The 22,309-nt window shown below is 39.2% G+C and overlaps 1 protein-coding gene across 2 annotated transcripts in view; it reads left to right on the plus strand.

The window, feature by feature from the left end:
• The first annotated feature begins 74 nt into the window (after positions 1 to 74).
• Positions 75 to 22,309, plus strand: part of PARG (poly(ADP-ribose) glycohydrolase) — a 61,223-nt gene continuing 38,988 nt past the window's right edge. Inside the window, exons 1-7 of one of the 2 annotated variants that reach the window (XM_027720721.2) lie at positions 75 to 412; positions 3,234 to 3,300; positions 5,747 to 6,730; positions 8,960 to 9,143; positions 10,291 to 10,413; positions 11,715 to 11,798; positions 12,862 to 12,936. In XM_027720721.2, the coding sequence (XP_027576522.1) occupies positions 283 to 412; positions 3,234 to 3,300; positions 5,747 to 6,730; positions 8,960 to 9,143; positions 10,291 to 10,413; positions 11,715 to 11,798; positions 12,862 to 12,936 (1,647 nt within the window). In that variant the 5' untranslated portion in view covers positions 75 to 282. Of the gene's footprint in view, positions 413 to 3,233; positions 3,301 to 5,746; positions 6,731 to 8,956; positions 9,144 to 10,290; positions 10,414 to 11,714; positions 11,799 to 12,861; positions 12,937 to 22,309 lie in introns of both variants that reach the window. The other variant, XM_027720720.2, reaches the window with a different exon arrangement.

The following is a 22,309-nucleotide window of genomic DNA, read 5'->3' on the forward strand; positions in this document are numbered from 1 at the left end:
GGCAACGCCGCAAAGCGCCGCAAAGCGCCGCCGGGCCGCGCTGCTTTGCGGGTCGCCATGGCGACGGGGTGAGGCGCGCCCGCCGCCATCTTGCCGCGAGCCGCGCTCCCCGGACGCGGCTGGTTCCCGAACCCGCTCCCGTTGCCGCTCCCGCCGCGCCTCGGGAACGGCCAGGCGTGCGGGGCGGAGGATGCGGACGGGCCGAGCCGCTGCCGCAGCGACGCGCCGTCCCCGGGGGGCGGGTGCCGGCCGGTCCCGGCGGGCAGGGCGGCCCCGCCGAGGATGAGCGCGGGCTGCGGGCGGGAACCGCCGCTCAAGAGAGCCCGGCTCGGCCCCGGCAGCCCCGGCGGCGCCCAGGGACAGCGGCAGGACGGGCCCGCGGGCAGCCCCGCCACCGCCGTGGGGAACAAAGGTTGGTTTGTGCGGGCCCGGGTCGGCGGGACGGGGCTCCCCGGGATCCGAGTGGCCCCCGCCCTTTGTGCCGCTCCGTGTGGCCGGGCGGGGACGGGCCGGGGGGTCCCCCTGTGCCGCCCGGGGCAGCCCTGCGAGCCTCTGCTGCCCCGGGCATCCCTCGGCGGCGAGGCCGCCTGTGTCTCTGCGCGGAGCTTCCCTGGAGCTCTCCTTCCTTTGGGCTGGAATTATTTCCCGCTCCGGTTCCCGGCGTGTCCCGTGGAGCCGAGCCCGTTGGTCAGTGCGTGCTGCTCCCCCTTGGAGACGGCGCTGGGATCTTTAGCTTGGTTTTGTGCCTGACTCTTTGCGAACTTGCACTGACAGCGGAAACCATCCCAGAGAGGTGCGAGCCGCCAAAGGGAGCGTGTTCTGTAGGAGAGAAGGCGAATACTTGCTGCAGGAAAAATGGCTTTGGGCGGGGATTGTGCCGGGCTGTCACAGGGAAAGCCGAGAGCAATGACAGGAGCCCACATGGGCTGTGGCTGCCGGCCCGGAGCGCTGCTGGCCCCGTGGGGCGGGCAGGGGTGGCTGCTCCTCCTGCCGCCTCGCAGAGCTGCCCGGAAAAGTTCCCACGTGGCTTCCTTAGTTTTGTTTCTTACTTGGAGCTAACGCTGTCAGAATAAGATTTTAATGCACGACAAAGTGCCTCTTCCAGGAATAGAGAGGAATGGAGGGAAGGGGAAAAAGATCCCAAACAGATTTGCTGTTGTCTGCAGCTGATGAGTTAAACCCCAGTGATCAGCAGGTAAGAGGCAACTTTGAGCAGATAATAGTTCGTAATTGTAGGTGTGCACTCCTACGGAGTTGGAAAGTAAGTTGTTTTTCTCAGAGGTAGACTGTGGGGAGTGGTTTCTTTTATGGAAATGATCTGGGGAATCTTGAGTAGAAATTTAGACACCACTTTAAAAATTACAGCAAAGTCTGGTTCTGTTGTTTACCCTGAAAGTAAGTTTGTGTTGTCTTTTTGTTGCCTGTTGTTTTCACCACCCTTTCTGCAGCAAAAAGCGATGCTGGCAGTCTGAAAGTGATGTGTGTTACGTTGGCTGTAGGACTTACGTGGTTACTCAGTTGTTAAAGTTCAGACCAAAGTCATTTGGTTGTGATGCTGCTGCCATAATTTCTTTTTACTGTGCTGTGAATAAGTATTTCTTCCTCAACACAAGTTTATACCTCAGGAGTTAGTCAGCTGCCTTTGAAGAGGTTTATTTGAAAAGACATGTGAAAACATGGGACAGGTTGGGTTTTTTTTTTTTTTTCTGGCTGCTGCTTTTCCCTTACCTTAATTTGGGTTAACACTTCAGATGTAGGAAGGTGAAACTTGGTAATCAGAATGACTAATAGACTTTAATTTAGTGAGTCTTTAGAAGTAAAAATATCGTAGTTCATAAAATCTGTCCATTTTTGTCTGAGTGTGGTGAGGCTGAGCATTTGTTGGAACATTGATTGTGGCACAGGTATCCTTGTGCTTGTAACCTACACATACCTTGGCATTGCTCCCTCGTCACCCAGTCACATAATGGCAATTTTGCACTATTATTTGTGCCATTATAGAGGAACTTAAAACCATTTAAACATTTTCTGGAGATTCCTACTCATTCTAGAAATTCTCGTATTCTCTGATGAGGGTATTTGATAACCAGCTGTGGGAAAGTGTTTATGAAACAATGTCTCTTAAGTTACCTATGGCCTAAGCTGCTTTTGATGCAAGTTACACAACCTCCATTTGCAGAAAAAGCCCCTAGTGACTGTTAAATTAGAAGAGCCAGATCTACTATACTGGTTTTTAAGTTCTGCAAAACTACTGTTACAATAAGGGCACTACAAATGTTACCTATCCAGTTGAAAGCATTGAGTGAACACTTTGCACAGTCAGCAGTAGCAGGTAGGTACTTTCTCTTGGCAAATGGAAAGCAAGGAAATGGAAGCTAGTTGCCACATTTCCAGAATTACCATTAAATAAAACAAACAAAACACAACTAAAAACTCATTATGCTAATGAAGATATTTCCAGTTGTGAAATAACTGCTTTGACTTTTTTCTCCCTAATCCCCCACCCAGGTTTCTGCATAATTAGTTCGATTGAAAGCTCGTCTGAAATGCAAAAATATACAGATAAGACTGGAACTGTGTTGCTGGTAGTAAATCTGAAAAAATTCTGTCCTTTGTTTTGTTGCTGTTTTTGTGTAGTAAGGATTGTAAAGCTTTTCAAACTGTGAATGGAGGGGAAAAGAAGAAGTCCTTTTCGGAGCACTTGTCACTTCTAGTGTGTGCCATGGTTATATTAAGCCTTATGTTTCCCAGTATGCTACATACAAATAAGGTTCTTGGATGGGTCCTCTAAGATGTCTAGTTGTTCATTCTTTGTTTCTTTTAAGCTATGTCATATTGCCTCTTTGTTCCAAAAATCAGCAGAAGGTTTTGGGACTCAGTGTGGTGGTGATTAAAGGTAATCATGAGGGCTGGAAACTTCAGATTGCCCCTTTTTTTTTTTTTTCCTAGACATTCGCTGTATATTCTTAACCTTTTAATGATATTAAAAGAATGATGTTGGATGAAAAAAAACAAACCCACCACACACCAAGCCTGAAATTTATAAAGATCATCACAAAAGCGACAGCAGATTTAATACTGCTGGTGTCTGGATGCTCCCTACAGTAGAGATGCTAATGAGGATTTAATTGAGGTGTTTTATCCTCATCCAGTACAAGTTACCTTATTATTATGCAGTGATGTTGCAGTTTTATCGTGTTCCATGTAGTAACCAGTGAACTGTGGTTTTTCAGTTTGCAAACAGCAGACAATTACCAGTTGGTTGGAGAATAAAGGACCCAAGACAACGGAGTCCAAAAGGTAAAATGCACAGCATACCTGTTCAAAAGTTGTGTTCTGTGAGTGGGTCTGGGGAGAGATAAAGGTGCAGGTTGCCAGTATAGCTGGATAAGTAGAGGCAGCCCCAGTTCTGCTGCTTTCCTTACCTTGGCACTTCCTCTTGAGTTACTAACTGAAAGACTTTCACTACAAAAAACTAACCAGTCCCCCGTCCCTCTCCTCTAAACCCCCAAACCCAAACTTTTTGCGGGCAGAGGTTCCTGAAGCATCTCACAGTTTAGGTGAAAAAACACGGCTGTTCCTACAAAGAAATAGATGGGAACCTGCAGCAAGGGAAGGCAAAGCGGGACTTGCTTCCAGTAGCAGTCAACAGTGGATCAAGTTAGCTGTAATATCAAACTATGTCCTTGGTCAACAGCTCTGCTTTCAGTTTTGTTTAAAATAGGGCACGAACAGTTACAGATTTTGGCTGATAGTCCTGTGGTCAGCTCACAGTTTTGTCGTTATTTTACATTTTGGTTTGTCTCATGGGACTGTAATTGTAGTTTAAACGTGGGCAGCTTGATTTAGTTTCAACCAGAATTTACAGGTGCTCAAATGTGCATTCAGGTTATTTTATGAAAGGTGTTCCAAAAGTTTTGCTGCTGAATGGCTTCAGGTAAAGTTTGGTATTTTTTGCTAATGTGCTGTCCGGAGCAATGATTGCAAGGCAGTGTTAAAATTAAACTCCACAGAGTTTAACTACGTGGTACAGAGCAATATCAGATAATATTTTTCTATAGTTGCCAGTAAATGTGCTGGTTTATTTTTCATTGAGTTTTTCCTAATAAATACAAATTAAAATCTGTATCAGTGCTAAAATAGCTGGGAAGACTCATCCTAATGGTTAATACAGAAGTATGCAGAGCTAGTTAGAGGCTCACAGGTTGCAGTAAATCAGGGATGTTAAAAGGATGCTTAAGGAGGAAATTAATTATTTTTTTTAACTCCCTTTAGAATAGTGTTCCTCCATCCCTGCTAACAAATTACAGCCTACTCAGTTTTAAGCAGCAGATTATTCATGTAAACATTTCATGTGCCTTTCTATTGCAATTAACGTCACAATTTTAATTTAAACTCTGTCCTTGTGTTAGATTTGATATCTCAAGTTGGCAACACATGTTGTCATTACCTTTAAAGAGTCATTCAGATGGCATCAGTAGCATAAGTTTCATTTCTGTTCATCAAAATTTTCAGGAACAAATGCAGACATGAGAAATTAAATTATCATAACATAAAGCCCTCTAAAATCCTTTCCCAGCTGCTGTCATCTGTTGCTTCAAGCCCCCTTTTTTTCTTTTTTGTTCTGGAGTGGTAGAGGTGTGAATGCTCTGTCCTAATCCTGAGTGGTCTTTTAGAAGAGGTCTGTTATCATTCATGGAGAGAATTAATGCCTTCAGGAATCTGCTAAGATGTTCAGTTGCTGAATTTAGGATTGTGTGATAATTGCATATTTTCCTTTTTACTGTAGATGGGAAGCTGGGCAATGACCAGACACAGAGTTTGGTTTGCATTGGTAATATACAGAGTTGTAACAATACATTCAGGAGAAGATACTGTTCAGAGCAATGTATTCACCAAGACTAATCAGGGGTTTTTTAATATTCATGTGCCATCTAAGTAATTTTCTTTATCAATGCATGGACACACAAATTAGTGCATAAATGTGAAATGACTTTGCTATGTCGTCTTGAAAAGTTTCATCTGCTCATACAAAGTTCAGTTCATTTCTCTGTGCAACCATTAGGACACATTTCTATCCTGCACTGTCTTACACAAGGACAAATCAGGTTATTTTTCTCCTAAAAAATAACTGATGTAATGTATCTTTTAAATTTATTATCAGTTCCAAATATATTTTACACTTGTGCCTTTGTATGGTGATTTTTTTTTTTTTTGAAGAGTCATGGGCTGTTCATAAAAGTAAGGGAGTAATTGGATGTTTTTGAGACTTTGGACTGTTGTGCCCTACTCTTCTAAAAGATGAATTTGTAGCTCTGAGGGAAAGGCCCTAAACCCACCGATTTCCTTGCTCACTGTATTAACAGATAAAAATGAAAGTTATGAAGGACTTTATCATGACTTCTAATGTTTTTTCATCTGGAGAAAATAGCTAAATATTTAGCTATTTAGCTGTAACAGTATGAGGGTAGCAGCCTCATACTGTTTAGGTATGAAAATAAGGATAATTGATTCCTAAGGTAAGCAACTGATTCCTCATCTTTTGGAGCCTTTAAATGGAAATAGGTTGCTACTGAGCTACATTCCTCAGTGCAGTAAAAGTTGTTGATCCTGGTAGTGCTCACTTACAGAGTAGAATGAGTAAAAATCTGTACTTTCTATTGTTTGGTTATCATTGTTCCTTAAAAAAAATACAGGAATTTCATTTGGAAATAAGACATTGAATTCCCTGACTTCTCCTCCGCAGCTCACACAGCAAAATTAATAACAATACTGAAGTAAATCCCAAGATGACTTCCATTAAAAAAGAGAACTTTTGTGAGCACGATGTGAAAAAACTAGAGAGCACTTGTCAGCAAAATTACACAAAAATGTCTGTGGAAGTTGGTGCAAAGCCTGTAAATTTGCTTCAGACGGGCAACATGTGTAACTGGGAGGCTGAGGACAAAGACACAGCCTTGGATACAGATCCTGTGAAGGGGCCGCAGTCTGGAGACCTCTTTAAAAATGCCAACATTGATCAGATGCACAAAACTGGCCAGCAGGCCCAGAGAGGCTGTGAGGAAAGCAGTGAGAGTTGGACTCAGAGGAAGTTGTCATCAGGCCAGTCTTTGAAAACAGGAAATACGAAACCTCCTTCCAAAGACAGTGACACGGGTGGACAGGTGGCTTCATGCAATTCACAGAAGCCGAAGAGTTGCAATTCTGTCTGTTTAATGGGTGAACAAGAAGAAGGGGATGTAATTCCAGAAAGTCCACTTTCAGATGCTGGTTGTGATGCCTGTATACCTGATCTTGGAGGTCCTGGGAAACTGAGCAAATGTCAGAGCAGTTCAGGGGACTCACCTGCTTTTGAGAAAGAGAGTGAACCAGAGTCACCAATGGATGTAGATAATTCCAAAAATAGCTGCCATGGGTCAGAGGCTGATGAAGAAACAAGTCCATTTCTGGATGAGCGAGAGGAGAATAATATGTCAAAATCCATCAACAAATCTTTTAGAATTCAATATGGGGATGCTGAATTGGAGTCTAGAAAGTCACGTTTTTCTGCCAAGGTCTGCGGAAGCTTTGAGGAAACAGATAATTCGGTTAAGGAGGACGGTCTGCATACAAAGCCACCTGGAATCTCTCCTGCTCCGTCATCAGAATTCAAAGGTGCAAAACAGAGTGTGAAGAGAGACTCCAAAATCACCTCTCACTTCATGAGGATACCTAAAGTTGAGGAGAAAAGGTAGTGTTCCATCTGTCTGCTCCATCTGTTATTTTCATGCTTGAAAATTTTCTGTTTGGCCACAGAACTTTGGAGGCTGGATTATATAAAGAGTTTTGCAAAATATAGTTTAAGACAAAAAGACAACTCTGATATAAGATTGAACTTATTTTTATTAGGACTGCTTGTGCCTTTAAAGGAGATGTTTGTCCAGTGAAATTTTTAAAATAATTTGAGATCTGTTAAAATTGGGGATTAAGACACTGTAGGAAGTTGATTTTCTTTATCAAAGTAGTGATTTAAACCATGGGATTTTTAATGCTTGAAAATGAATGGTGATACAGGAGTGCTTTGTGGAGTATCTTTAGCATTCAGTATTTAATTCAAAATACTTGAAGAAACTGATATTTTTTCGGTTTTACTAGTTTTACCTTTCAAAAATAGTGAATCTTACTTTGTTGAACCATCAGTGCTATTGATGCTTTGATTGAAATAGATATGAAAAAATTCACATTTGAAAGCAGTTGTAGAGATCCGTTTCTTTTTTTATTTGTTTGTTTTGTTTTGTTTGGCTTTATCCATAATTTGTTAGAGAGAAGGCCCCATGGTTACACACTACAGCAATGGACATAGAAGCCATGAGCATGACACGGGCCTCTGAACTCCAGGTGTGGTGTAAGGACAAAAGGATAATCTCTGCTCTGAAGAGCTTAGATTCCAGTGGGAGCTGAGAAAGTGAATTAGCAGCTAAGAAGTGAGCAGAAACAAAAGGGCTGTGTGTGTTGGTATAACATGCAGTTACGTCACTAGACTCAAGTCCTGAAGGGCAAGGAAGGAGTTTCGCAGGTCTTTACTGGGACATGGTTTCTGGATGTGAGGAGCAGGACAAGGAACTTTTCAAGGAAATGGAGGAGAGACTGACAGAGGGTGGCTAATGAGTGGCAGGACCTTGCATTTGAGAAATCTTAAGAATAGACTGAGCATGTGAAACAAAAAGAAAGGTGGTTCTTAGCAAATTCTTCATCCAAAAGTCTGGAAAGGGGGGTTTTCAAGTTTAAAATAATGGCTTTAGAGAGTTCTCTTTTCATTAATTTAAATGAATTGCTGTTGAGCAAAGCAGCAGAGGTTGAGGCTTGTGTTTTTCAGTGCTAGAGCATTGTGTGTTAGAATAAACTGATGTTTGAGAAGGGAAACTCATGCAAAAGTGGGGGGTTTTTTGTGGATAGATGGGAATTCTATCAGTGCTTTACAGAATAATCAGTAAGGTAGAACATGAGGCTATAAAGAGATGATTTTTTCCTTCTGGGCCCTAAACAAGATAATATGAAGGTTATAAACCTCAGTGCCAGGAAAAATAGTGGTATTACCTATAGTGCTTAAGAGGGTGATTAGAAAATCCTAAAGGTTTACTCCTAAAGGTTTTTGTTAGACCAGGTCTACAGCAGATAAGACTGGCCCAGGTCTTAACTTGCAGGGGAAGAAGCAGTAGTGTATGAAGCAGGTTTCAGACATCAGTAATGCTGTGCCAGGGTTGTGCACAGGGGCCAGGACTCAGTGTGTTATGTCAAACATACAGCAGGTTCAGATTTTTCTTCCCCAAAACATCTCAGATCCATGCAAATACCTTTGACCATTAAAGATAATTAGTTCATCTGCTCTTGCCTATGTTTGAATGTTGCAAGTGGTTTTTTTTTTGATTGCTTTTAAATGTCTACTTCCATTGCAAGTATTATATGCCTGACGTGAGAAATACAACCCCAGTGAGAAAGGGTGCTAAAGGAATTTGTTTGCTTTTTTTCTTTTTTTAATTTTCACTTTGAGGAAGGAATATGTGCATTTGTGCATGCACACATTTGTTTTCTAACAGTTGGGAAAAGGCTGTAGAAGGTAGCCTGACAGATGCAGACCACTGAGTCTGCCTCCTGTCCATGGATAAAGAGATCCTCTTGGGAAGGATGGCTCTGCAGAGGAATACCCTGCCTTGGTAACCCACTGCAGTTCTGTGAAGGTGTTTGCAGCCTGTAGAGAAGAGTGTTTCGGTAGACATCACGTACTTGTCTGTGCTGGGGAGGAGGAGGTTGGTGATGGTGGGAGTTTTCCCCAGATAGAGCTTTATCCTGGGGCCAGAGCAAAGGCTGGCAAATAAACTGACTGTTATGATTGTAACCCTGGGGTGGAAGTTTGCGTGTTTGCCTACCAGGTTTTCTCAGTGGAAATAAAACGTTTCAACGCATTTTATTTTGACAGCAGGAAAGAAAAGTGTGAATTCAAACCCCAGAGGCCAGGAAGGAAGATTCCTAAATATGTGCCACCTCCTCTTCCGAGTAACAAGAAGTGGTTTGGAACACCGATCGAGGAGATGAGGAGGATGCCGACGTGTGGGGCCCGTCTGCCTCACCTGCGCCCCTCCGCCAACCACACCGTGACTGTCAGGGTATGATGGCTCAGGGTGTCACCTGACACCCAAGTCCTTACTGGGCTGTTCAGGAATGGGAAATGCTAAATGTTAGTCTTAGATTTCAACATCTTGCTAATACTGTTCTTTGCCATTCCTTGCGAGTGGGCTCGGGCAACTGATTTTCCTGAAAATTGACTTTTCTGATGCACAGAATTAGGATATTAAAATCCAAAAGAAACATAATTATGGTTTTACTGCCTGTGTCTTCTTAGGAAGAAGTATTTTTGTTTTGCATGTGGGTGTGTGTGCTTCCTTGTCTGAGTTATAAACTGTGGGAATTTAAATACATCTGCAAGTAAAATTTGTATTTCCAGCATTTTCATTCTGTATTTTCATTTTGATATGATTCTGGTTTGGGTTCAAGATGTACAAAAGGTTCAAGATATGAAAAAAGACAAAGAATGAAGAAGAATTTCTAGCAATTTTACTGCTTCATTTTAGATTGAATCCGATATGTTTGTCTTTAATCCTTTGGAGTAGTGTTCAGTCCAATTATTGTTGAAATAAAATGTGACCAGAAACTTGTAGGGTCATGGATAAATCCCAACCAAAACAAAAGCACCTTGAGTTTAAACACACATTCTGAGACAATCAGTTCTGCCTGAGGGCTATATATCAAATTAAGTCTTTAAGAACATTGTGTTACTTGGTTTTATGTTTCTGATGTTCTGTGGAGAAAATTTGAAATATTGCTCTATCTATAATAATTTCTCATCCTTTTCAGTGTTAGGTTAAAAAATATTATTTCTGAACATGACTATTTGGAATTATATTTTGAAAATATTTGGGTGAAACTGTATAGGTACTTAAATTCATAAATGAGAAAATCTTTAACTGGTAGTTGGATAGTAATTAAATATATTACCTTTACTTGAGTGTGTTTCAAGAGGTCAAATGATAAAGTAGCATTCTTTTCAAGAAGTATAATGTAAGATTAACAGATGGATTTTTTTCTAACTGAACATCCTTTGTGTGGTCAGTTTGTAGCTTACCCCTTTCCACAAAGGGTGGCTGTAGATGAGAGCTTTTTTAAAAACTATGTTTTTGCTTGCTTTTTATTTCTTCCATTTAGAAACTTGAAAGTAGAGTCTGAGCTTTTCCCCCCTCTCTTTCTGTGTTGCAGGTAGATCTTCTGAGGGAAGGAGAGGTACCTAAGCCTTTTCCAACTCACTACAAAGATTTGTGGGACAACAAGCATGTTAAAATGCCCTGCTCAGAACAAAATTTATACCCTGTAGAGGATGAGGTAAGATTAAGTATTTACAGTTGTGTAATCAAATAACTTTGTTTACACATAGATGAGTTTTCAGTCTACTGCATTTGCTCAGTTGTCAAACTGTGTATGGAATGAGAAAATCAAGTCTGAAAAGCTGGATTCTGGGTCATGATGCTCCAGACAGAGCAGAAGACTTTTTTCCCTGGTAATTATTTTGGCTAGCGAATGAGTTGATGATGTGTATATTTCTATGCTTAAATGGAGTGGAAGCTTAAGCTCCTTATAAATCATGTATTTATTTACTTACGTGTTTATATGGTATATATTTTGTGTGTGTGTGAAGCAATTTGCAGTGCCAACAGCTGTGAGTGAATTTGTAACCACAGTTTGATAGTGAGGTGTGTCTGGCTGTTCTGCTAAAACAGTGGCAGAGGTTAGAGTTGGCCCTGAATAGTTTGTTGATCTGGTATTTCTTGTCACTGCTTGAGACTTACTTAAACATACCCACTGAAATACTTCAGACTATAGTGAATAAAATCAACAAGTGTGTCTTATAGTGAAAACTGTGTAATGATTGTTGGTACTTGACTCTTGAACAGAAAATTCTAATAGCCTCTAGGAAATACACTCAGCCTTTTCATTTATCAATTTCAAAGATGGAGCATAATATGAATTTAATTGATGTTTCAGAGATAACATGTTGATAAGATAGATCTTTCTTTGCCAGATGAGCAAGATGATTTGTCTCTACCCTTGTAAGAAATAGTCAAGATGTGGTAGTCTCAGAAGAAATGTCATTATTGCTTGCAGTGGGCAATATGACTTTCTGTTGAGGAAAAGTGTCACAGAATGTCTTAAATTTGGGTTGGCATGAGTGTCAGCCACAGCAATATGCTTCTGTCTTCCAAGCCCTTAATGTTCTTGAAGTTACATTTTTATAAAGTTCAGTTTATATTTTCGAGTTGCAGATTTTATAAAGTGTGGTTGTGTTTTATCCTCAAAATTCACTTTCCTTGCAAGGAATGTACGGAACACTATTTGTCCTTCTTGAGATGGCATGAGGAAGAGTGCTGTGTTTGTGGAAAAAGAGCTCTATGAATTTTGTGAATGCTTCAATTAAAAATGAACTCTTGGAGAAGTAAAATGCAGTGGACTAGCAGTTGCAGAAGTTACTTTGCAGATACTCAAAAGATGTGTATTTTTAAAGAACTTTACAAATAAAGCAAAGTTTATTTAAAAAAAAAATATGTGAAGGAAGACAATTATTAGTAAATGTGTCTTTCTGTTTTGGATAACTTAATCTGACATTGTTTTGGGCTTTTGCTTTAAAGAATGGAGATAGAACTGCTGGAAGTCGATGGGAGCTAATCCAAACTGCCTTACTTAACAAATTTACCTGCTCGCATGATTTGAAGGTAAGGTTGTCAATTTGAAATCAAACCTAGGTACATCTAAGTACATTCAGGTTCTCTGTGTACTAATAGTGATCCTGTCTCAAGCCTATGTATTTAATTACTTAATAAATTATTAAAAAAATCTATGCTGTTCAAGGGATTACCTAATGAATTGAAGTTCTCAACGAGTCCTGAGTGTTACCACTGAATTTATTAGCTATTATTAAAATTATTGTCTTTTTAAAGTTTACATAAAGCTGTGTTTGTCCAGCAGTATCTACTAGTTTGTGGTAAATGTAGCATGAGGGCTTTCTGTAGCCAGATGGTAGGGGATGCACAGGTGGGAGAGTTTGAAATAGTAACTTTTGCTTCAGTTCACTCCACTAGAATTGCAACCATTCAAGCTGCTGACAAAAATCTGGAGAGTTTGGAGACTAGAGCTCTGTTGATAACTTGTAGTTACGTTACATGAATTGTGACTTGGAGCAGCTCAGAATTGGTATTACGTTTTTTTGTGAAGAATAATGTAATTTAGGTTATACCTGAAAGGCAGGGAAAGGAGGAGAATGCTACAGATAAACTTTAAATGAATAAATAGTGCTTCCCCAGCAACTGGTGAGACTCCCCTTGACAATACTGTTTTATTTGGTATATTTTTCTTGTGAATTTTTTCAAGGTGGTGGTGTTGTAGAGGGCTTATTTAATTTTGTTTCTTTAAGTCCCTAAACTGGTACAAGTTCTACTATATTGCTAAGAGACACCTTTTATTGGTATTTTTAACAAGAGCAAGCATGGGGTGCAAACCACTGATGTTGTGTGTTGGCAGATCCAGGCATGGCTTGTCTTGTTTTGTGCCAGGAGGAAAAACCTGTAGACTGAAGCTTATTCAATGTTAAACCTAATACAGAGGGTTCAGTGTCATGGAATTGCACTGTATTAATACAGTGTTATGGATTTTGGTGGGCTCTATGGCAGGTTTTAGCCACCAGATGGTGCTGTTCCTTCAACAGGGAAATTTCCTGACCTGGTTTTTCTTCCCTTAATAATTATCTCTAAACTCTGTTTTGTTGTGCTCTGTCCCTAGGAAGCCATACTGAGGTACAACGTTGCTTATTCCAAGAAATGGGACTTCACAGCTCTTACTGACTTCTGTGAGAAGGTAAAACAAGTTGATGTAAAGTAGGAAGAAAAGTAAAATAAAAGTGACTACTTTGCCTGTATACCTCAATGTTTTTGGCTTTATTTCCATTTTCAAGAGTAAAGGGTTTGCAGTCATCATCTATGTGAACAGCTACTTGACTGGTAACTTCAGCTGAAACAATAATTATGCTTTATAAACTGGCTTAATTTTAAATCTTAAACATGTAATTTGGGTGCTTCAGTAACACCTAAACTTACTGAAGGAAGGTAAGGTGAAAAATGCCCTTTCTCTGTTTTATGAAAACAATCCTGACTGATAATCAGAAACTTCTAATTAAAGCATTGCGGGAGATTAAATGAGATGCAGTAGAAATTGTATTTTTATTCCACCAACTCAGAAGTACTTCTAAAGCACATGTGCTTGTTTTCTTGGGAGGGGCTTGCTAAGCTCTATTAAGGTTCAGTGGAAACTAAGTTTGATTTGAAGTTAATTTCGCTGGTTGTGTGTGTAAATAGGTGTCTGCTTGGGTCATGGGGTCAGAGGAGGTGTTCTCTCTGTTGCCTGCTTCCCTTACGTGTGGGAGCTCTTTCACAGAATGAGTTTTCTTTAGCATGCAGCACAGTATTGTTATTATTGACAAAAGGTAGTTATAAAAATGCTGGTGGTACCATATTTGCAAGCCATGAGAGCTACTGTGCTCACCCATCCTGCTGATTTAGTGCTCCCTCCTCTCACCTCCAGAGCCTCTCTTTTTTGGGCCACCTTGGCTTGATGGTAGAGGTGTGGACATTTGGCCTCCTTGCTGCTGTTGAGGCTTGTACCATCTGAAATTCACTTGGCCTGTTCAACTGTTCACTCTTGTGCTATTAAAGTACACATATTTAAATTAGAATGTTTTAAACTGCAAGTGCTCCTTAGTTAAAAATCTGACTCAGGGATGTTCCTGGTTTGCATATATTGCTACAAGCGCAACTGAGCTTGTCCTGGCATGTTCATATCGTGCATTTGGGATTTTGGAAACTATGGGTGATTAGATCCAGAGATCATCAGCCAGAGAGCATAAGTAATATCAGTTGTCTCCAGAGAAGAGAGGGACAATAGGGAAATCAACTGTTTCAGTCATCAATCTTTCACTGGGATGAAAAGTAAATTTCTGTATCCTGGGAATGATGATTTATTTGTGGGGTTACCAGATGAAGGGGGGAGGGCTGTTTCATACACAGATTTTAGACCAAGTTAAAGAATGTGCAGCAGTATATTAAATAAGAAAGAGTGAAGTGCTTGTGACACAGTGGCCTCCTGTAGACCAAAGGAGCAAAATCTTAGCCTGGCTTGCGTTGTTGAATGTACTGAGTTTAGTGAACAGACCACGTGGACATGGTACATTTTGTAGAGAAATACTTGAATCTTTTGCATTATAAAGGGATGTGTGAACTCTTCAAGATTTTTGAGTTAACAAGACATCTGCTTTCAAAGACTGTTTGCAGTCTACTTAAGCTCTTGAGTGAATATTGACATCTTCTGTGGAAATGACCTAAATATACAAACTGTAGTGAATTGTAGTGCTTTTGAATTTACTGTATTTGGCAGTTAGTGATTAAGGGCATACCAAGGGCCTGTGTATTTTCATGTTTATCCTACAGTTTTGAGAGTATAGGGGAACTGTTTCAGGTGATGTTCGCCCAGCAAAGGTTGAGGGGGTTGGTTGAAAGGAAAGCTGCCTTCAGCAATCAGCCCAAAGGGAGTGGCAGTAGCTCAACAGAAGGAAAAATAGGCACAAATATATATTAAAAGAAAAAGATTAGAGCAGAGTCTAGTTGTGTAAATATCTACTTATATTCTTGGATGGTATTGACTTTCAGTGCATGCTTAGCCAAAAATTCTGTGGTCTGATTTAGAAGAGAGCTGTGTCCTCAAATCTAATGGTGTCTCTTTTAGGGATTGGAGGCCACTGTATTCAGATATTGCTTCAATAGGTCTGTGTTTGATAAATTATAAAAAGCCATTTGTTGTTTTAACTTCTGATTATGGACACTGTTCACCTAATCTATTAATCTCTTGAAGGTTTTTTTGTCAGTCTTACATTGTGATTCTATTTTAAGTAGTTTCCTTCCAAGTTACACGATCAAAATATGCATTATTTTTAAACCCTACTCTGTAAGATTCAAGTAAATTGTCTTATAATAACAGTAATTATCAGTTTCTTTGGCTTAAGTTTCTTTCCTTTAGGATTAAAACACTTTCAGTTTTCTTAACTAATAGGAAATAAATACATAAAATGCACGTGAGCCAGAATTTTCTTCTAAAACAAGATAACCTGACTAGTTCTGCAGTTGTTCAAAGTGTTGGCAGAAGAGGGAGCTCTCAGACTTCTCAAAAGATTCTTTTGAATGTCAGTTTATGTGTGGAAGTAAAATTCCTGTTTGTATAGTGAAGTAAATTTGGAAGCTTGGATTTTTTTCGTTTGTTTCTTTTTAAAAATTCATAGAATTTATGCATAGGGCATAGAACTTGTTTCTAGAATAATGTGCAAAAAGATCTGGGTGGCTTATTTGCTTCAGATATCTGATAGTTTTGTTGTCCTCTAAAGCATTTTCACACTGTATTAATTTGTTTTGCCATCTGTCTGTTAATATTGACAGACAGACTTAGGATTTATTCAAGTTATTACTTAGCGGCTGCAAGTTATTAGTGTGAAGATTTTTCTTCCTGTGTGCAAAGTTCTTGTCACTTGGAAGTCATCCTTGTGTCTGTTTCTCCAGGCCTTACCTAGGAAAAGTTTAGGAAAGAGTAAGCAAGAAGCAGAAAAGGAAAAGTGAGGAAGCCACTATGGATGGAGCTGTACTGGGACCCACAATGTGCTGTAGATGAGCTTTTTTTATGTGAATGATGATGAGTTTGGTATTAATTACACGCTTTTGCTCAACAGTGCTATGTACTGTAGTACTTTTTATTTTTCTTTTTATGCAGATTTGCCCTTCCACTTCCAGGCAAGACCAAATTATTTTGCTTTTTCCCAAGTGCATGAAATAAAAAGTCTAGTTCAGTCATTAAAGACTTATGCCTTAGACTAATCTGCAATGGCAGCAACTTTATGTAAAGGAAGAAGTAGGGTTTTGTCATTTAATACAGTCACGTGGTCTGCTGCTTTAGATTGGGCCTGCTTGTTTTGGACATGCTTTGTTTTTAAAATCTCATAGAGCTTAAGCATAACTCTTCTTCTTACTGCTTGCATCTGTCCTGCTCTTTCAGGAACAGAGGAGTGTTTTAATCTGAAAATGGTGTGACATTGTATAAGCAGGGCATAACTTTCTTGAAAGGTGATCCTTCCTTTAAACTCACTTTTAGTTGCACAGTATACAAGAACTTAAGTCAGTAGGATTTATGTTGTGAAGCTTCAGGAACCTTGATGTTAGAGAACCTCTGTTATCCTTAAAATCGGAGTTAGCATTTAGGATTCCCCAAATACCTGTTTAAAATGTTACTTGTGAAATGATGTCTGTATGCTGTTCAGTGCTGAAAAGGATTATATCCAATACTTAGGCATGTGATAGGAAGACAAACTGTAGTCTTGGGTGCTTATTTGTGTATTGGAAATTGCCAATAGTTTTGATGTAAGTTTGATTGATCTCTTAAGTGTAGACCAGAGATTGAGTTCAGGTAAATTTGTGTGGCGTGGACAGTGATTATCTCTGAGCTTCTGTGAGTCATCAGAAAAATGGATCACAATACATCCTGGAGGGTACAATACATTGTATCCATAACTATTTTTGTTCTTCTGGACTCTTTGATCTTGATCATCTCAGTGGAAAGTTTGTATCTGTGAAATGGAGATGATCCAGTGAGAGGAGTCAGGAATGGTGTAAAGGTATCTAATAGTTCCCATATGAGAAATGTCTACATAAGTTGGGAGAATTTCACCTTTTCATCTTAGGTAAGAGAGATGTGAGTAATGGGTATAACAGTGGTGCCCAAAATGAATGTAGGAGAGGGTAAAGAGGAAATGGCTGTGCTTTCTTCTAGTACAGCAGTTAAGGGACAGCAGCTGAGTGTTCCTACCAGGTAAAGGTTTCAACACCAGACTAAAGTAATTACTTACTGGGGTACTGAACAGAAGGCTGTGGAACCCCTTGTCATGGGACATAGAGGATGCTGTGGCCTTACATCAGGTTTTGAAGGGATTTGGAGAAGTTGCTGTAAGAAAAATGCCATTGACACCGGCACAGGTACTGTGATGGACTCTGGAAATCTCTCAGACTGATTACTGCAAGCAAAGTGTGTTGTGAGGAAGTGCTGCTGATTACTTGGTTTTCTTGCTGTTAGACTTTTTGAGGCATCTTTTCTTGATGGGCTTTGATGAACTTTTGTCCATTTTTATGTTCTTATGACTTTTCTGGGTTGAAGTTGAGATAGAAGTGGCTTTGTCATGCAGGGCCCGTTGTGGTGTAGCATCGGTATGAGGTGTTGCTGACAGAAAGGCATGGGCTCTATACACTGCCCTCTTTTAGGAGGAAAACATAATAAAGGTAATTGACATTTTAAATGAACCTCTCTTGAAGGCACTTCTGTCTTTTCAAATTTGCTTTTCCAGGCTCTCTGTAGAACTTTAAACCCTTGGTGCCTACTTGACTCAAGTAGGAATACTTAAAGGGAATATGTTATCAGTATCTTTACAAAGACACTCTCCACTATATAATACTCAGTTTCCAGCTGTTAGATTTGGCTTTTAGTGTAGGAAGAAGTGTGTGTGTGGGTCTACAGTGCCTGTGTATGGATGGCTTGTGGTCTTTTTGTCTTCTGAGAAAGCTGTTTGAAGCCAATCAATCTATTTAATGACCAGAAATTGCATATTTGCTCTTGATTCTCATATAAATTAGGCATTGAGGAAATCTTTTTATATTATGAAAGAAGCTGTCTTAACTTTTACATTTGGATTTTTCTATCACATTGAAAGAAACATGACAATGCTCTTTAAAAAGACCAGTCTCTTCCCTGTCTATACTTAATTACAGAGAAGGACCTTCAGCATGAAGGAAGAACATACCAGAGCACTTTATCTGTGCTCCTTTTTCTCCTTTTCCAGTCAAGCATGAGTTCACTGGTTTTTGCCTCAGAATTGGCTGTTAGCAGTTGGGGTTTTTTATGGCAGAAATTTCAGCTTATCCTAAAATCTGATAAAAAGCCATGTAGAAAGAAAACAAAGTCACTTGCCAAGCTGAAGGAATATATTGCAATTTTTCTTCACCCTTTAGTTACGCTTTTACATGGTATTGAATATAGACTTTTCAAAATGTTTCCATTACAATTAGAGCTGTAATTAGTTTTGAAAGAGGATTAGAAAAGAAGTTCCATTTCTCACTTCTTTCCACTAAAACTTGCATGATAATACTTCTGTATACTAGACCCTTTTAGAAGTCCAGAACAGCTGTGATGTGAGGCTTTGTTACCATCTGCTTTTACATGGAAGTGTCTATGTAAATGTCTGGAATCTCACTAAATGCCTCTTTCAAATTTTCTATAAATGTCATTTAAAATTGCATAAACTTATTAATGTAACACGAAAGATAAATATACAAAGAAATTCATGTATAAATACAACTTCTTCTATTTTACACAAATATTGCACATCTGTATTACAGATGTTTTGCTCTTCCAAAAGTTTGGTTTCCTTCTCTTGAAAAATTGAAGTTAATTATTGTACTAGAAATGATTTTTTGTTTGCACAAATGCTTACTATTTAAACTTTGGCCTAGCAATATTTATATGAATGTGTGCTTTCTAAGATACCACTTTTTCTACTGTAGGTGTTCCACACAGATTGCAGGATGTAGCATGTTACAATCAGTCTTGTTTCTGTTAGTTTATGCTTTGCACTTTTGAATAATAAGTAGAAGCTAACTAAGATATTTCATGAAAACACCTAGCATGTGTGTGTTGCTGAGTTGTGGTATAAACCTGTAAAATCTGGGATAATATCTACAGAATGTGCTTAGTGCATTTTTTGGCCAAACTGTAGCATACATTTAAATGTATACTACGACATGGTATACTGGCACATTTGGCCTGGACTTGTTACTTTTCAGAAAATGTCAGATGCAAGTAATTGATTCAAGGTAGAGAATACATAATGTTTGAGAACTGAGGAAGACAGTCAGATGTGCAAATACTGGCAGTGTGTCTGCTTCCTCTCTGAGAAGAGTTGGTTGCATTTTGATATCACTGAATAAAATGAACTGTTTTGTCAATTAAATACTCAGAATGTGGCAGAACCACACAGCCTTTGTGTGTATGTGTGGGGTCTTATCTTTAATAACCTCAAACTTTGCTTAAGAAATTTTGGAAATCATCTGGACAATTCTGGAAATTATGCTTCTTTTTTTTTTACCATTATTTCAAACCTTCATCTGAAAAAACACATCTGAAGATGATGCAAATGCATTATAGTCTAGTTGGATTATGGTTGAGCTCTGGATTTTCATTTATTTGAAAAAGACCAAACACAAAACACCCACTACATTTCACTACGTACATATCTTGGTAAATTTTTATGTTCTAATAAGGCTTCACCTCGTTCCTGTCTCCTTGGTCTTAAGAACCATGTCAGTCTTTCTGGTATGTTTTGTTGTTTGAATGACCTGCTTGAAAAAAATGATTACCTTAATCAGTGATACTGGAATAGAAGGAATTTTGAAGTACCAAATTGTTCTGGTGACTGGGTTTTTGATAAGTCATTTTTGTAATTGTCTGGACAGCACTAACAGAAGTGAGCATTGTATAGAGATGTCAGCACTACAAATGTAGGCTTTTAAGCAAGAAACAGAATGTCCCAAGGCTGAAAATAGCCTATCCAGTGCTCCTTGCTGGATTTTATTTTACTCCAGATGTTTTCAAGCAATTTTCATTACATCAGATTACCTTTGTAAAATCTAAACTGAAAAGGTCTTTTGAGTGTGCCATGAAGGGTTTTCTTTTCACAGTAGCAGAGAGGAATTTATTCCTGTATTGAACAAAAGGTGAGCTTTTCTGGGGTGGGGGGAATATGCATTTTGTACACATTTAAAGCAGAAGCTAAGCATTGCAGAGGAGATAGAAGACTGAATTACAGGTTTATTCTTAGTTTTCTGTACTTTCTTAGCAGAACAGTTGCGTATTTTTTAAGTGGTGTTTTGTAAGCTCTGTCGCAGTGACTGTTGAGCTGGAATTACCAGGGAAGGGATATCTGCACACACCACTGTAGAGTTATATTTACACTGTCTCTTAAGTGTTTGTGGATACTTAATGCTTTAATAAAGATCTTTATGAAGACATTCTGAGGGTCTCTTTCATAGTTTTTCACTGTATTGAGAACATTCCTGTTTGAAAAATTAAAAACCCACAGTAAATATAAATGTCCTGGTTTTAAAAGCTGTCTTCTGATATTTGCCTTGTTTTGTTTTGGTGTCAGAGAGCTGGTGAATAGATTGATTTCCTTCCATTGGGTTATGTGTAAGTCATCCTTTATGTGTGCCCACCTATCTACCAAATGACTGAGAGAAGCTCCTGTTGGTTGTGAGGGCTTTCCTTAGCTGCTTTGTGCTTTTGGATTTTTTATTTTATTTTATGTTATTTTATCTATAGTGTATTGAACTGTTAGGGGGGAAAAAAACAAAAAACCAACCAACAAAAAAACTCAACCCCTCCCTCAAAACAACAAAACAAATCCTGATGGTCAAAGCTTTCAAGAGGAATGCTCATGGAAAAGGTGCACATGGAAGTAGAGAAGTGATAAAGAGGCATTACCATTGTTTGGATGATTATGAAGGCATAAATGAAGTGTATTTTAACTATACCCCTTTTTTTTTTAATTTCTGCCTTTTCATATGAAAAACTGAATTTGCTTATATTGCTTCCTTGAGGAGTTTGTTACCAGCTGCCATGCACTCTTTAAAGAGCAGGTTTACAAATTGTAGAGGGCAAAGTGTGTACCCTGAATATGGTCTGAGAGTCTTATTTGACCAGTATAATATTAATTACAGGATATTTTTCTCAAATTATTGGTTATTTTGAGTCTATGTAATACTGACAGTCAAGCAAAAGATAGTCTATAGATTTGATGAAATCTGCAATGCTACTGTGTTACCTTTACTGGATCCTTTTCCCCCTTCTGCCTCTGCTTGACCTTTTTTTTTTTTTTGGCATGTTAAAGAAAATACAGTTTTCATAAGAGTAATAGCTGTGTTATCTCATGAAGCTTTTACTGCCAAGGTTATCAGTTTCAAAAGTGGTTGAAAAAAGTTATATTAAATATCTAATGGCTTTCAAATGCTTCTACACTGTGGTTTTTAGCAGATGTTTTAAAGTCATAGCAGTATTTAACATTTTTCCCCAAGTACTGTATTTAGAGAGGTAACAGTTTTGAATAAACCTGGAAACATTGTTTTCACTCTTAACTTGTGTCAGTCAGATGAAAGGTACTTTTTTTTTCCCCTCCCATGTTACAGCCTTGCTGTAGAAACAAGGTCACTGTCCTCTCCACTCTTCTACTTCCCAAGAGTAACTTGAAAGTACATAGAAAGTAGTATTTGACTTTTCACCCCAGGACTCTGCCACTGCTTTGGAAATGGTTGTGATGCCTCTAACAGTGATAGAATTCTTTGCAAGAGCACACAGGTAGAATCTGTTGGTGGCCTGTAGAGAATCAGGACTGAGATTTCACTCATTGGTAATGAAAACGATTGAGGAGGGTAGATTTCCAGTACCTTGGAAGTATAAACTGGGCTTCTGAGACCATTAAGGGGTGATTGAAAAATTAATACACATTTTTCTCTCAGATTTTATTTAGAATGTTTAAAAGCTTTAAAAGCAAAGCAGCAATTGCTACGGATGATACACCTGAGAGATCATTCCAGGGTTGGACTGGCAGAAGACATGAATGAGCCTTGCGGAGGGGGGGGGAATTAAACAAAAATGAATTAACCTCTGCCTTGTAAGCTGTCTTCTTTTTTGCTTTTGAAGTGTCAGTTTGTGGGTTTGATAAATGTCAGAAGCATTCTTCCTCTCAAATAAGATTCTTCTCTGCATAATCCAGTGTTGCGGCTTTTTCCCTCTTTCCTCCAAAGATTACTTTGTCCTCCCTTTGGTTTCTAATCAGACAAGTGCTTAAGAAATGGGATAGGTTTGACAGCTAAGTGTGTTTCCTACTGAATTAGTTTTGTGAGGGAACTAAAGGAGGCAGACACAGCTTTGGAAGTTAATGAACTTAATAAAATGGGAACTAAAATGTTCACACACACCCCTACCACTCCTTATTTTCTTATAGGTTTCAATCTGTTTATATGTATAATATTCGACATTGTGGTAAGCAGTCCTTTTTACATAAGCACACGAGTTAGTGGGCTACAGCCTAGTGTCT

This window comes from Pipra filicauda, unplaced genomic scaffold (assembly GCF_003945595.2).
Source record: "Pipra filicauda isolate LSUMZ 115617 unplaced genomic scaffold, ASM394559v2 scaffold173_size1550139_pilon, whole genome shotgun sequence".
Lineage (NCBI taxonomy): Eukaryota > Metazoa > Chordata > Aves > Passeriformes > Pipridae > Pipra > Pipra filicauda.